The sequence below is a fragment of the Madurella fahalii genome, assembly GCF_045866475.1.
Source record: "Madurella fahalii IFM 68171 DNA, scaffold_1, whole genome shotgun sequence".
Taxonomy (NCBI): domain Eukaryota; kingdom Fungi; phylum Ascomycota; class Sordariomycetes; order Sordariales; genus Madurella; species Madurella fahalii.
The window spans coordinates 8829782-8844724 of NW_027263971.1; the positions used below are offsets into that span (position 1 = coordinate 8829782).

Here is a 14943-nt window from a genome sequence, read left to right on the forward strand (position 1 = left end):
GGACCTGCCCATCGTATGAGAAATTAGGGGCTAGCATTTTATTCGCGGCAGAATAACATTGAAGTCAAGGCGGCGCTACTCACATGCACCAAAAAGCGGCGAGCTCCTGTATGGGAAACGCTTTGTGAGTCTGGGAATCTTTATACTCCATGTATACTCCGTATATTTTTCCGGCGATGATAACGATGGCGAGCCCCGGCCGATTCTCTCCGTCACAACTAGTCGGAATATGTCTCGCAGCCTCTGCTGAGCCCGGCATAAGTCAGGCATGAAGTATGGGTTCAGGCCAAAGCTCGAGAGCTTCGGAGACTGAAAGACGACGCCAATCCACGCATACATTCGGAAGAGGCTCCTTCTAACACATGTTACCTGCCGGACCTACCGGTATTCGTTGGCTTTTAGGAATCGAGCTGTAGCAACTCTGCTGTGACTTTGGAGAAGAGCGGCTCTCCCTACTATTGCGATGCGGTCGTAAAGGGACGGCAAGGCCTTGAGGGATAGATGCAATGCCTCATAGGGAGTACAACTAATCAAAGTTGTAGCGTCATAGCGTATGTGATAATAATAATTATTAGCTCCTTCAATCCTCCAAACCTTAGAAACAACAGCTTCCCTGAGCTTACTTTGTAATGGGCTTATAATACTTTAGTAAAAAACTTAGTATAGCAAACAGGCCCTCGAAGTGCCGCTAGAAGGGGTCAAATCTGACCTTCTAGTTATCCGGGAACTGCAAATCAACACACACATTAGGATAACTTATTGCCCTCAAAGCAGCCGATACCACATTGTCTACGAATTAGAAGACTAACCACTATTGATTTTGATGTTCTGTATAAGGTAGTCTCCTGTGCACAGACTCATTCATTGAAGGCAGGTGTGGCCAGCCGCGTGCACTGGCCTGTGCCCCGCGTCAGCTGGCTCTCTATCATTAGCTGATTGCGCGTGTTAAGTTAGTTGGTGCTACACATTACGCTAGCGCCAAGAAGTGTATCAGAAAATAACTAGTCTCATTCGTGCCGCGTCCTGCGTTGTATCCCTGCTGCACAGCGGATAATAGTCGGCTCCATGTGCGACATCCAGTACTCGACGCGCCTTCCAACAGGCAACGGCGCGCTCCCGACTAATGCCGTCCGCACCGCCCGAGGCCCTGCAGCGCCAGCTCACCCACATGGATTTCCCCCGACCCAACCCTTCCGAAGTGACTCATGGGGAGTGCGCAAAATCGAAAGAGAGCCCGGGTAGACGTCCTCTCGCAAGAGCATCGCCCTAACAAGAAGATCAGGTCGAAAGGTACGCTTCACAGGGGGTTATCGAATTTCCCGCCGGAATTCTGGGACAACCTGTCCAAGGTCTGGCTCACGCGTCGCGCATTGCGTGAACTCGACCGGCGGAACAGCGCTCAGCCTGCCCCCAGGCCCGTAGCCCCTGCAGTGTACACCACGGATCTCGCCCGGTTTGCGAGATCCGGCGGCCCAGATATCCGCCATCTTCGAGGGGTACGACTTCACTTTATGGCTTGGTAATAAACGTTGACGAACCGGCTTAGTGTCCTGAACCGAAAGACGTCGTATGCACTATGGCTTCCCGTCGTTCTGTATCCAGCCGGCAAACGAAGTCGAAGTCTACAGGGGCGACAACCGTTTCCTCTAAGGCTAGGAGATCCTCTGCATACGACGATGATTTCGAACAACATCTGATGGACTACAATATCCGCCTTCCAAGACACAAACTTCCGGATGACCGTCCGGCGCCGAAACCTGAGAACCTCCACGATTGTCATCAGTTTCTCGCGACGAATAGACCGTCTCTTTCACCATCGCGCTTTACCGAGACAGCGTTCGAGGATTTTCAGCAAAAGAACGAGACGAGATCAGAAGGCTCTGTAATGCGCAATGTGATTCCGATTATCACTGGCAACGCCAGCATCCCGAACGAGAACAATCTCCCATTCACTAATTGCGAGTCGCTAACAGAGGGCGCCACGGTTACGCCAGTGCCGGACTTCTTTGACGGAGCTGAGCTAGGCGTCGTCGACAAGGCGGTGAGGGAGGACCTGAACAGGACCATCATCCCGACGAAGCATGCCGATGTTCCAGTGGCACCTAACTTTTTCTTGGAGGCCAAGGCCCCAAAGGGAGGTGCGGATGTGGCGCGGCGCCAGGCTTGCTATGACGGCGCACATGGATGTCGCGCCATGCACGCCCTGCAGAACTACGGCGAGGAGGAGCCCGGGTTCGACGGCAATGCCTACACGTACAGTTCGACTTACCACGCCGGTACGGGCACGCTCCAGCTATACGCGCACCACGTTACACCGCCGACTGTGCCTGGGGGGCGGCCCGAATACCACATGACTCAGCTTGACAGTTACGCAATGACGGGCAAGCGTGGGAGATTTGTTGAAGGAGCAACTGCATTCTGGAATGCGAGAGACTTAGCGCAACGCCACCGCGACCGGCTCATCCAGGCGGCAAATGCAGTGGCCCGCCAATCCAACATAGAGGCGCCTTCTGAACCAGAAACAGGTCCTGTAGCAGAGCAATATGAAGACTCGACTGCCGACGAATTTGTCGATTGCGAAGACCATATCGAATCACAAGCTGTTGGCACGAAGAACCATGCTGCATCTGGTTACGTCGACGAGGAGCCCGCTCTTCCACAGTACCTTCACGAAGGAGAGGGCGAGCCCAGCCAGGAGTCTACATCCCTGGATGCCGAAACGTCTATGAGCTTCGCGACGAGCTTCACGTCAAATCCCAGCCAGAGGCAGACCAGTTCAAAGCGAACCAGGACATCTCACAGCCACCCATCGAATTCCCAACCGCATAAGAAACGCGGCCCAGCCAAAAAGTCGACACGTCAACGTGCATCTCGACGAACGGCAGTGTCCTCTACGCAAGACTCGCGGTCTACAGAATCTGTTATCTTGCCGTCGACACCGGCTGAAGACTACTGGACTTGGAGTGACAGGCATCAGAAGTGGTATCATTTGAACGAGGATGGAAGCTACACTTGGAAAGATGGTGACTAGCGCTACCATTATGGCTTCTTTATTGGTTTGGTAAAGGGAGCTCTTGTTATCTCTACGGACTTGGATAGGCGTTTCGGTGTCGCTTAACCGCTGTTTGCGTTCCGGATGGCATCTCTATAACGCCCGCAACTCTGATGGCCGTTCGACTTTGATGGTAGGACAGGAAAAGGGGGCTACCACTAGATTTTCATGTACATTTCTCAGCTTGGAGAAATAATCCGAGTGTAGCAGAGCTTGCGTGTTTGCGGCGCCACCATGTGTCCCAGCATTCTCTAACGTTAAACCGTCGCCGCACTAAGATTCATCCTCCCTGGCAGAGATGTATTGTACTCGGGATGTAACTGAGGGCTTTTATCTGAGAAAGGCTTTGATCCTGGATCCGGGATTTGAACTCGGGATTTGAACTCTGAGTTAGACACGCCAGTGGATACAACCCTAAGACCCTGCTTCTGCCAAAGTGCCACCCCCAACCCCGGGGTGATGTGACTTTGGACATGTGATAATGGATCACATGACGAATTGGAGTACATTAGAACTCTGTGAGGACCCCTCACAGAACTCAACTTCTGATCCCTAAGGACCAGTCTCCTGTCAGTCATTAGGAGGCTATTCATCACAGCCAGGGTTTTCGGCTAACCAGATTTGGGAGAAACAGGGGTTTCTGACTTGGAAACCACGTCCTCACACCGTCTTCGACTTCCGAGGCCGCCCCAGAGCACCCAGTCTCACACAGTCCCATTTCGTGTCTGCAGTGACCGCAAAGTGGCGGATGCCTCAGGACTACGCTATTGGGTAGCTTGGTGATCCAAAAAGGGGTCACCTCCATGTGAACCTGGGCATGGAGCCCAGAGCGGAAACGGATTATCCTTGTCCTAAGCTGTCACGCACAGCCAGGAATGGAACCATCTGGCTCGAGCTTCTCTGCTCGGTGCTGCTACCTGCCTTAGACATACTCGCAACAGCTCCCCGCCCGTCCGCGGATAGCATAAACGATCACAACTGTCGCCGAGCATCACACCTGCACGTACGTTTTTTAACAATTCTTTTTCTTCGCCCCGTTGTTCCCACCGGCATACGATATCCTTAGCAGCCAGCTAAGCGCGCCCCTGAGCAAGCATCATAAGCCGCGGCGGTTCTTGCAACATTGGCGAGATTGACGATACAACAGTGCTCAAAATCCGCGCATAAAAGAAGACATGAAACGGGTCCAAATCGAGGCTAAGATGCTTGAAGTGCTAGGGCCGCATCCTCGCATTGTCCAGTCCAAGGGCCTTACTGAGTACGGCTTGCTTCTCGAGTTCATGCTGAACGGGAACGTATACGATTACCTCTCTGTGCACTCCGCCGTGCCTTTACACCGACGGCTGGCCTGGTGCGTCCAAGCTACCGAGGCTGTGGCCTACATTCATTCACGGCGCGTTGTGCATTGCGATATACGCCACGACAACTTCCTTCTTGACGCCAACCTCGATCTCAAGCTCGCCGACTTTCAGGGCAAGCACTTCTCCCCGACCGGCGCCATTGTCCTTGATGTAGGCTCGTGCGAATCCGCTAAGGCCTGGCTGCCTCGGCACCCTGCCGACCGCTGTAACGTGCGAACCGATCTGTTTGCACTCGGCAGCGCCCTGCAATTCCTCATTACCGGCTCAGAGGTCTTTCCCAGATCTGGTCCGTTCCTTCGAGACTGACGACGATGTCATGCGGTGGTTCCACGAGGTCGAGCCCGAGATCGAGCGGCGTTTCCGTGCCGGCGAGTTCCCCCCTGCCGACGAGCACGTGTGCGCTGCCGTCACGGCGCGATGCTGGCGCCAGCTCTACACAACGGCAGACCAGGTGGTGGCCGACCTCAAGGCTATCCAGGCCGCCATTGCACGTGGCGAAAGCCCTGAGACGTGTGTTTCCCCGCCAGATGAGCATGATCAACCCTGTGGCGAGAGGTGGCTGTACGGGCTCTGCGAGGAGGGTGAGCACTCGGCGATGCCGCCTAGCCGTGACCTGATAGGCTTTTAGAGGGGCAGAGTTGGAAACATTGCAAGGGCGTGCAGTCCGCTAAACGATGCAACTTCAAAGCTAATGCTGTTTGACAGGAATTGCTTCTAAACCTGGGCTGAAGCGGCCCTAAATTTTAACCCCTAATAGCTTAGGGCTGCATACATCGTCTTTTTTCTTTCCTTTTTTTTTTTTTTTTTTTTTTTCTTTTTTTCTGTCCCCCCTTATCTCCCTCGCTCGAGCAGCAACGGCGCAACCACTTCTCGGGCAGTGCCAACTCCAACAGCTCACCAATGGTGCGCATTTTCCAGGCCTGGCTAGCACTTGGGACAAAGGCCCGTCCCTTTGTAGACTGGGCGAGATTGACGTCCCTATTCCCTTCGCAGCGGCTGGGGTTCATACCTCTTTATGATATGCTTCGGGGTTGCGGTACAGTTGACACAGACTTCCATGTATACAAAACCCGGGCACGTAGTGGTAACCGCGGGGGACTGCGTCGGATACGTGCCTTTGTCGCCATTGGCCTAATGATATGACTTGTTTGCGGCAGATATAGACAAAGGAATGGAAGAAGAGCTCTCTGGAGCACGGGTCAACTACCTTTCTCAGTACCTCATCCATTGTAAGTGTCTCGTGTAGCTCTTCCTGGTCATAGTTTCGGCCCCGGTTTCTGTCATGTGTAAATACATTATGGATCAGATGGGGACGGGGTGAGCGCATTGAGCGCAAAGCCATTTTCGAAAGTGTGGGCATGTGGGCAAAGTTTGGAGTCCGTTCCAAAGAGCGTTGCCTCTGAACAGCCCCGATCTCCCAACACGGTGGGTTCTGTCTGTCCAAAACCGGCCAGCAGGTTGAGGCAAGTCAGACAGGGTCCTCCGGCCGATGTTCGTGCCCAAAGGTTTGCGCTCTGGACGAACTAGGTCAGGGGTCTTTCTCATGGAAGGCCCGCATTGACAGGGATCTCAAGTGGGAATCTAGAGGTGCCACACTACATGGAGGGCTCAAGATACTTTACCTTAAGCGTTTGCACTGCCTGAGGCTGCAACTTCCCATGCATTCCAGATGCAGCCTAGCATTCTTTAACCCCACTTCTCGGAAAAAGGCAAATCGAAGCGCAGGAGTCGCAACACAGCATCCGTTAGTTCACCTCTTGAATCTCAAAACCGTTTTGCTCTAATAATTCAAGTTCCGATCCCCGCTCATGATGGCGATCCAGGTTCTCTCAGATTTGCACCTGGAAGCCCCCAAAGCATATGATGTGTTCGAGATTGAGCCCAAGGCGCCTTACCTGGCTCTGCTTGGCGACATTGGCAACGTTGCGGCACACAAGCATGACTACTTTGAGTTTCTGACTCGACAGCTGCAGCAGTTTCGAATCGTGATCTTCGTCCCTGGGAATCATGAAGCGTATCATTCCAACTGGCCCGAAACCCTCGACACCCTCCGTGCTTTCCAAAAGGATGCTCGCAAGAGCCCGTCGCTGGGCGAGTTTATCCTGCTCGACCGAGGTGTCTTCCAGCTGCCAGACTCCAACACAGTCATCTTGGGATGCAGCCTCTTTTCTCGCATCCCACCCGAGAGCCACATGGCAGTCAGTACGGGGCTCAATGACTTCTTTCAGACCGATGAGTGGGACGTGGATGCGCACAATGAAATGCACAACAGAGATCTTTCCTGGCTAAATGCACAGGTCGCCAACCTCGAGGGTTCCGACGTCAAGATAATCATCTTTTCGCACTGGAGCCCCACCCTAGACGCTCGTGCGATTGATCCAAGACACGTTGGCAGCCGGATCACTAGTGCCTTCTCGACGGATTTGTCTAGAGAGAAGTGCTTCAAGAGTGACAAAGTCAAACTCTGGGCTTTCGGACATACACATTACAACTGCGATTTTGTAGCTGAGCGGGAGGATGGCGCGGGCCCGTTGAGACTCGTAGCGAACCAGAGGGGGTACTACTTTGCTCAGAGCGATGGTTTTAACAGTGAGAAAACGATCGAGGTTTGAGAAACGATTGACTGTCTCAAGATGAGACTGTATCTCAAAACGAAGACCTCAAAACGAAGTTGACAGCGTGCCGACTCGCTCACCGGCGTAATCCGAAATGTTGACGCAAGGAGTTGAGAGACGTCAAAGATGATATAATTTGCCTAGTAACACTGAGAATTTGTGAAATGTGAACAAGACGCGGAGCTGAGCCCGCAGTTGACGACTTAATTGTGCTCTAGGAGCCGTCATCACTCTCGGAATCCTCCTCAACCACCCCCAGAGATTCCTTCAACTCCAGCGTCCACTGACGCGTCGGCTTCCTCCCCTCTTTTATTTCTCCGTAGAACGTCCTGAGTGGCTCCGGAAGGAGATTCACATCCAAAAGCCCGTCAGCCTCGACGTAGCCCTCCATGTACGCGATCATGGAGATGCCGAAGGAGCCGACACGCTTCCCATGGTCCCGTGCATACAGACGCATGTAAGCTTCCAAGAGAATGTGAGACCTGGGAGCGATAACTGCATGCACGGCCGACTCGAAAACACCAGCACCTCGACCCGGCCGCCAGGGCGGGAAAACGGTCTGATCCGACGCAAGGGCGAAATACGGCGGAAGGTCGAATTTGCTCGGGGATACCAGGGAATGGTCCAACGGCGGGAGGAACCATAGAGTATCGGATTGGAAATAGAGACCCGCCGTGACTTCTGAGTTGCCGTCGAGATGGGCGTGAAATACTGGGGGCTGCGTGGGCCGTTTCTTTGAGGTGGTGGGGCACGATGGAGGGTCCGGACAAGGGACGAGACCGTCGCACTGCGCGAGGGCCCTCGCCCCGACCTCTAGACAGTCATCCGGGATCACGAAGTCGATCGACTTTGTACGCGGTCAGTTCTTGGGTCCGTTGTTTTCATTGATGAGGGGGTTTTACTTGCGGCGATGATGGATGGCACGCCGTGAAGACCGAGAAGACAGTGGCCCCACAAGACGCAGGGGACTTGGGCCGAGTTGAGAGCCTGCGCGAGAGACGCTACGAACGACTGCGAAATGCGTGTCATGTTTTGTTGACCATTGGATCTTTTTAGAGTCGGAAGGGCGAAGATTGGGGGTTGTCGGTTTGTTTGTCAATTGCTCGTCGACGAAAGAAGCGGCCAACTACAAAGGCGGACCAATATTACGGTTTACTGCATCAGAGTACGGCTTTATCAGATATCCGTACGCCTCTGCAGAACTCACAGTGTTTTACTGTGAGACAAGCAGCCAATGCCATCGGCCCAACATCCACAACAAGCGCCGGTGCAGACGGCCCCCTTCGGGGTCACACTATCTACCTGCCATTTTGTGACAAAGTTGCTCTCGGCCAACTTCGATCATTTTCCCGCACTGCCCCCTCGGTCCAATCTGTCTGGGCTGCGGTCCGCGTATCCCCTGCGGGTGACGGCGTCGACTCGAATACCCGCTAGTATACAGTGACCTTCCTTGACCCGGTGCCATATGTACTAAGCATGCCCTCCAAACAGGCCTGGCGGCTGCTGAAGCGATCTTAAGTTAACCCAATCCGCGGGCCGGGTGGTACGATCAGAAACGCCCGTCCCTGCTGGGTTAACCTGAACCACACAGTTGCTTATCTGGGGTATTCTTTCGGCGCGATACAAGCCCTAACGGGCTTTGATGCCGAAGCTTTATCTAAGCTTAAGTATGATGCCTGATTCTGACAGGTCTCCCAATTTGGCGGGCTCGCCAGAGCATGCCGGCGCTTGGCCTCCCCTTGCCCGGCTCTCCGTACCATTATCATTCCATGGTGTGAGACGGAAAGGAGGAGTGCTGAGCCCCTTCAACAACCTCTGAGTCTGGAGACAGCCACCTACAACACCGGCATCCCTGCGTACAGCGGGTGTCAGTTGGGGCACGGAAAACTGGACACGCCTTACTTCCCGTCATGTCTGTTGCAGTACTTCGGCGACTCGCCGCCTAGGCTGCATTTGGCCCCAGATTTGGGCCAGCGGCTGCCATACATAGTATCCCAGGCTCACTCGTGCATGTGCCTCACACTATCTGCGGCCTCTCGACTAGCCATTGGCGATTGGATGTGGCAAGCCTCTTCTTTGACCGAAAGCAATCTGCATGAGAAGGGGCCGACAGCGATCCACTCGCCGTCTCGGAGCTTTGTATATGATATAAGTATGGCCATCTCACACAAACGGACCGTCCACACCAACATACACTTCCCGCTTATCATCTATTCAAGGCTCTTATATCCTCCATCTTACCACCGCCTCACAAACACCATGGTCACACTAGCTCAACTCGAACAGGCCGCAGCTGACGTTGTCAACATCATGAAGAGCATCACTGAGTACTCCGAGGCCAGCATTGCCGTCATCGGCGGACTGGCCGTCTGGAAATACATCCAGGACGGCAGAACCACACAAGTACCCGAGATCCACACTCTCTGTCTTCATACTTCAAGCTTACATGGCTGTCAGGATGTCGATTTCATCATCAGCATCGATTCTGCTCCTCAGAGCGTGAAATCCAAACTCTTGGCGCTTCCCAACTCTCCCTTCATTCAACAGGCCCAGTACTTCCTGTACAAGAGCTCTGATGGAGACCAGATTCAGATTGACATCACTCCGGCGTGGCAGGTTCGTCCATCCCCCGTGGAAAATATTGGTCCTCCTTCTCTTCCCACAGTTTTGTTTTGTTTGTGAGCCTCTTCGGGGAAACACTTGGACAAAGGCTTTTGAACACTGACAATGAATTGTTAAGTCTCCCTACCTACCGGCCGCTGCGAAGAAGCTGAAAAACATTCCGGCAGGCTCCGTTCCATACATCTCACCCACTGATCTTCTGATCTTCAAAATGCACTCCTGCGGGTTGCGCGCTCAAGCGCTCAAGAGCGTGGTCGATGCCACCGATGCCGCGGCCCTGCTAGCGGTAATACGCACCCCGCTCACTCTCACAAGTTACCAGCAAGAACTTGCTGAGCCCCGGATCACGGATATGGTGTCTTTCGGATCGAAGTCTGAGGACTGGTGGAGGCGGAAGCTGGGCCTGCCTACCCAGAAGCCGCCTGCAGACAACCAATAGATGTGAAGTGAGTAGTACCAAAACTAGTACCGTATGAATGATGATGGGACTTGCGAGTGGGTGTCTCAGGGAGAGCCCTCGGCCGGTCCGAGTCAACATCCGAAGAAGTCGTCCAAGGGCAAGAGCAATGGCAAGCGTCATTGATGCGAGCCCTTGCCAGCCCATGGTCCAAAGTATTGCGAAGTCTTGTATGGTTATCACAACTGTTTCGAAAGGATGCCGGAAAAGGGGAAAGCAAGGGGTACGCACACGCAGGTTGGCGAAAGGAGTATCAGAACGCGGGCGAGGGCGATATTGATTGGCGGGCGCAATCAAAGGGCACAAAAAAGGGACGTCGGAGGGGAGGGTTCTGTTTACGCTGCGGTTGCTACGGGCACGCTGGGCCAGAGTTAAGAGCGGGGTGGCCTGGCCTGGCGCTATCCGGCCCAAAAGGACGCCATTACGGGCGGATGCAACAGTAGTCTCAGTTGCTCAGACCCGCTAGGCGTGAAGTACCGCTATATAGAGGGGGAGGAGGAAGATATATAGGCCGACCTCACTACTACCACGGACCGTACTCTATAAACCCATGTATCACTAGAACCGGCTCTTCAAGATCTACTTTGCAACAGTAGTCCCAACAAAGTACACGCGATATAATAGTAGTGTATTCCACCAAGTTCCCCGAATCCATTAACTATCCCGAAACCTTTCTCAACGGTTGCCGGCTTATTTAACGTTGAGGGAAAGACTGAGGAGTCCCTTCAAGGCGATTGAGGACAAGCCGCGTGTTCTCTTGAGTCCTACGCACCAGTGGCTGGTCATGCGCTGTTTAAACGAAGTGTCGACAGAGATATCACTCCCTGACAGGCTGGAGGAGATTCTAGCCCAATGGCTGCTCATACGTTTCTGAACCCACGCCCAAAATTACAGAGCTCGACTACAGATCTTTAGCTACGATGAGCTGCCGAGGACATTCAGGACGCAGTTCAAGTGACTCGGGAGTTCAGGAGCAGTATCTCTGGATCGATTCACTTTGAGGCTAGGACCATGGAATATATCTTCATCCGCCCCTACTGCACCATTTCCCCAAGTTCTGCGCGCGACCGGGGAGATGGTTCCCTAAAGCTACATTCAGATTCCATAAACAGAACTTCAAGGCTCTTCAAGCACACTTACTTACACATCTCCCTACTGTCCTGCCGAGTAGCAGTCGCCCCTATTTCGCATGCTACATGCTGTGAGGTCGGACCACTCACTAATGTGCTTAACACGCCCAAATGGGTGTAAAAATGGCGGCTAATCCAGCAATTAGTACCCCATTTCTGCTCTGCCCCGGGTGTTCTTCCCCTTTGCATGGTATAAGTCTAGACACTCAGCAGCGGTCACTTCTCCTCTGGACGTATGTGCAGAAGGCTTTGACATAACGAAAGCAACTCCAGGCCGCTAATCAGCAAAATGCACCACTGCTCTCGTGTCCGGGCGTGGTTTGCAAGCCGGTATGTCATGAGGGTGTTGAGTGGAATCACCCGTCGACTCTATGCAGACATTTGCCTTTCTTAAAGACCTCCACTTACAACTTGATCCCCCTGCTCTCAGTCACAAACTACCTACTCTAGAGCCGATACAGGGTGGTGGGCAGTGCAACTGTTGCGGACTGGCTGCACCACTCCCTAGCTACAGCGCCGTCGCTTGAAGGTTGCCATTAGCGCACGCAAGAGGCTCATACTTCAGTCGGTTTTCCCTCTTCAGAGGGTTTCAAGAGAGTAAGACGGTCAAAAAACAGCATCGGAAAGAGAACGACGATGAAAGGCTTTAGGGAAGTTCATCTCTGTAAGACCTGTCTACCAATGCGCTACACTCATGTCTCAGAAATGCAAGACCAAGAAAAAGAGTGCATTAGCTCCACCGAGAACAACAAAAGACCATCCTTTCAAGCCGAGAAGATCGACACGGTGATGACGTCTCTCCCATCACGACCGTTATCTCTCTCCGATTCCCATCTCCGTCCCCTTGCTTCACTACCCTAGAACGAGTTACCCACCAACTGTCGGGGAACCTAGAGCTACACCTGCTGGAATAACCAAAAGGTTTGAGAGAGAAGACAGTTTTGTGCTTCCATGCCCCAACATCCTTAACCTTGGTACAGAGTTAAAAGATAGAGAGGAAGAAAGGGTGGGTCCCTGCCCCGAGAAGCGAACTTTTGAAGAAGGCCAACTGGCTTCTAAATGTCGTCAATCGCAATCTCCTTGCTCCCGCCGGCATTGCCGCCGGCGTCGCTGTCGCTATCGCGATCCTCGTCGAACTCGAAGCCGCAGTCGCCGTCCTCATTGGGGCCGAACGTGTCAGTCTCGTTGATCTTGGCTGTGTCGGGGAGCTCGCCGTAGGCCTTCCTGGAGTGGGAGTCAGTATCTATTGTGGTGGTAGAAGAGACAATGGGGGTAGCATGTGGGGACAGAGGAGGCTCGGAAACATACAAAGAACGAGCCTCATCGGCAGAGTACTTCAGAATCACATCGCCCTTCTCGTCTTGGTACTCGCGCAGCGAGACAAGGATGATGTCGCCGTTGTTGATCCAGATCTTTTTCCGGAGCTTGCCGCGGATGAGGCCGAGACGCTTGACGCCGTCGAAGCACTGCGAGTTATTGGTTAGAATTTTTCGGGTCTGCCGCAAGGAAAAACCGGACGGAGCGAGGGCGTACCATGGCCTCAAGTCTACCATTCCCCAACATCTTCAGGACCTGTGCGTACTCCTGGCCATCCTCTTTGAACGTGAGTTCGCGCTTCTCGTTGCTGTTTCCATCATAGTCAGTAATCGCGATGCCGCGGCTGTGGAGACGGAGGGGTAGCGACGCACTCGTTCTCGTTCTTTCCCCTGCGGCGGTTCTTGCCGCCCTTTCCCTTGTTCTTGGGCATTCTGACAAAGCGCGCTCAGGCGATTCTCGTCGAAAGAGACTCTTTTTCTGTCTGGAAAGGTCGGTAACGAAGGCCTGTCTACGCAACTTTCGTTGGTCGATCGTCTTGCCGGAGCGATGCCGATGTACGGTGAAGAAAGATAGTTGAAGAGGGGCAGGCGTGCAGGGGGTTTATAATGACTCTTTCGTGGGGCGCTTGAGTGGGTGGGGGGGTGTTGGGTTTCGCTCTTGGCTTCGGGCGTGCCGCGAGTGGCGGGCTTGGTGGGTCCGTCTGTGGCCATTGTTTCGGGGCCCTCTTGGCCCGAGCGTCCCCTGCGGACAGCGATTCATAGTCTTCAACCTCGACAGTGAAAACCGGCAGTTCCAAAATCAGGCAATGTGGTACCAACAAACAACACAATAGCTCCACGGGGCAACGACAAGTCCTGCGGCCGCCAGCCATGATACGGTCTTTGCGGGCGTGCCGAAGCCCAGCAAGAAGACTAGCCCACACCTCATCTTCTCCGAGCTACACCGAGAGACCACCGCCGACTAACAAAATTTCAAGAAAATCAGCCGGGCAATCCGGCTCCAATGCCACATCGCTTACTACCAGACGCGGTTTGGCACCCAGGATCATCACACAGAGAACGCAGCAGAAATCCGCCCGCACTTCTTCTCTGGGCTACACCAAGAGACCACCATCAGTCAACAACAGGCCGGATGACTCAGCCGGGCGATACGACGCGGATGCGGCGTCGCGTATCGTCCCGACGCCCCTGTCTCTCGCACCCAACATCATCACCCAGAAATCGGTACAGGAATTTGTCCCAAGCGAAATCGTCGAGGCGTTTGCGGACAAGTACAACCTCCAGTTCCCGAATAAGCTGCAGTTGCTTAAGGGGCCGAGGAGGGGCCAATTTCCCGTGCGGGTGTCGACTTGCCGCAGACATGTCTTCTCCCCGTATCACTTGAAGTACCTCACCATCTTCGACCATGCTCTCCGCGACAAGATACTGCATCTTTACCAGGAGAAGTCATCGACGCCGCTCTGGCTGTACGTGCACGGGCTAGTGCAAGATGGCAGTCCCGCCGTGGTGCGGACCACGAGCGAAAGAATGGCTAGGAAGGCGTTCCATAGCGCTCTGGCCGCCGCCGGCTACCAGAAGAGCGGCAGGAGCGTAAAGCTTAAGGACCAGTGCCTTCATGGGACCATTCGACTACTCATAATGTCTCCTAAGGAATTCTTGAAGCTCAGTTATGAGGATGTGGTGGAATGTTTTACAGAGCTCCTTGTGGGTCAGGCCGTCTGGCGTCTCGCGTGTGATTCCAGACTGATTGGCGTATCACACTCTGCCCCTACCACTGCCCATGGAGTAGGGCGTTCAGAGCCGTGATGGTTGCCCAGGACTCGGCCTGCGACAGTAAGAGTCACGCAACTGGCTCCGACTCCGCTGTCAAGTGAATCTCTTCTCATTCATCTTATTGTTGAAGAGGGATCGAGAGAAACAGACCTTGAGCGGGCGAGCCACGACGGTTAACCCGAGCAAGGCGCTCCCAGATGACTGAGACCACTTGGTCTCATCTTGGTGGCCCATTCTAACTTGGATGTCTCCTACGAGCAACCTGGTTTCCCACTGAAAAGTGATCCGGCGACGGGGATGACACATGAATGGAGCAACCTTGCCCCAAGGTGTCGGTGTCATGCCACCAACGCAGGACCCCAGCGCTCAGGGGGGTTCAGAAAGAAAACACCTTCACTACTTGAGTGTTGTGTAAACTTTGACCACGCTCATGGGCCGGGCTGAGAAATGCAATTCGGCCCGACCTAGTCCGGAGGGCGGTGACAGAACGGATACGCGGATCATAGAATGGTACAAGCGAAGGCGAGCAGAACCCAGGGGTATCCTGTAAAATATATCGATAATCATAATATATACTTGGGCGCTGCAAGACCCTGCTCATGGTAATGTCTTGGTCC

At 53.8% G+C, this 14943-nt stretch overlaps 7 protein-coding genes across 7 annotated transcripts; 5 read left to right on the forward strand and 2 right to left on the reverse strand.

Annotated features, from left to right (window-relative positions):
• Positions 1-1205: 1205 nt before the first annotated feature.
• On the forward strand, positions 1206-3031 carry MFIFM68171_02410 (WW domain-containing protein; the record flags this gene model as incomplete). Its single annotated transcript, XM_071057832.1, has 2 exons — positions 1206-1496; positions 1547-3031. The coding sequence occupies 2 exons, from the start codon at positions 1206-1208 to the stop codon at positions 3029-3031; spliced, it is 1776 nt and encodes a 591-aa protein (XP_070913933.1).
• A 1196-nt stretch (positions 3032-4227) lies between these two features.
• MFIFM68171_02411 (uncharacterized protein) lies at positions 4228-5041 on the forward strand (the record flags this gene model as incomplete). Its single annotated transcript, XM_071057833.1, has 2 exons — positions 4228-4683; positions 4748-5041. 2 exons carry the CDS (start codon positions 4228-4230, stop codon positions 5039-5041), a joined length of 750 nt encoding a protein of 249 aa, XP_070913934.1.
• Positions 5042-6224: 1183 nt separating this feature from the next.
• MFIFM68171_02412 (Ser/Thr protein phosphatase superfamily) lies at positions 6225-7025 on the forward strand (the record flags this gene model as incomplete). The annotated part of the gene is made up of 1 exon (XM_071057834.1): positions 6225-7025. The coding sequence occupies one exon, from the start codon at positions 6225-6227 to the stop codon at positions 7023-7025; it is 801 nt and encodes a 266-aa protein (XP_070913935.1).
• Positions 7026-7242: 217 nt separating this feature from the next.
• MFIFM68171_02413 (Thioredoxin reductase) lies at positions 7243-8057 on the reverse strand (the record flags this gene model as incomplete). The annotated part of the gene is made up of 2 exons (XM_071057835.1): positions 7243-7875; positions 7935-8057. 2 exons carry the CDS (start codon positions 8055-8057, stop codon positions 7243-7245), a joined length of 756 nt encoding a protein of 251 aa, XP_070913936.1.
• Positions 8058-9287: 1230 nt separating this feature from the next.
• MFIFM68171_02414 (uncharacterized protein) lies at positions 9288-10233 on the forward strand (the record flags this gene model as incomplete). Its single annotated transcript, XM_071057836.1, has 4 exons — positions 9288-9431; positions 9486-9644; positions 9769-9936; positions 10159-10233. The coding sequence occupies 4 exons, from the start codon at positions 9288-9290 to the stop codon at positions 10231-10233; spliced, it is 546 nt and encodes a 181-aa protein (XP_070913937.1).
• Positions 10234-12292: 2059 nt separating this feature from the next.
• TIF11 (Translation initiation factor 1A) lies at positions 12293-12984 on the reverse strand (the record flags this gene model as incomplete). The annotated part of the gene is made up of 4 exons (XM_071057837.1): positions 12293-12461; positions 12546-12703; positions 12771-12861; positions 12926-12984. The coding sequence occupies 4 exons, from the start codon at positions 12982-12984 to the stop codon at positions 12293-12295; spliced, it is 477 nt and encodes a 158-aa protein (XP_070913938.1).
• A 439-nt stretch (positions 12985-13423) lies between these two features.
• MFIFM68171_02416 (uncharacterized protein) lies at positions 13424-14359 on the forward strand (the record flags this gene model as incomplete). Its single annotated transcript, XM_071057838.1, has 1 exon — positions 13424-14359. The coding sequence occupies one exon, from the start codon at positions 13424-13426 to the stop codon at positions 14357-14359; it is 936 nt and encodes a 311-aa protein (XP_070913939.1).
• Between the last annotated feature and the right edge of the window lie 584 nt (positions 14360-14943).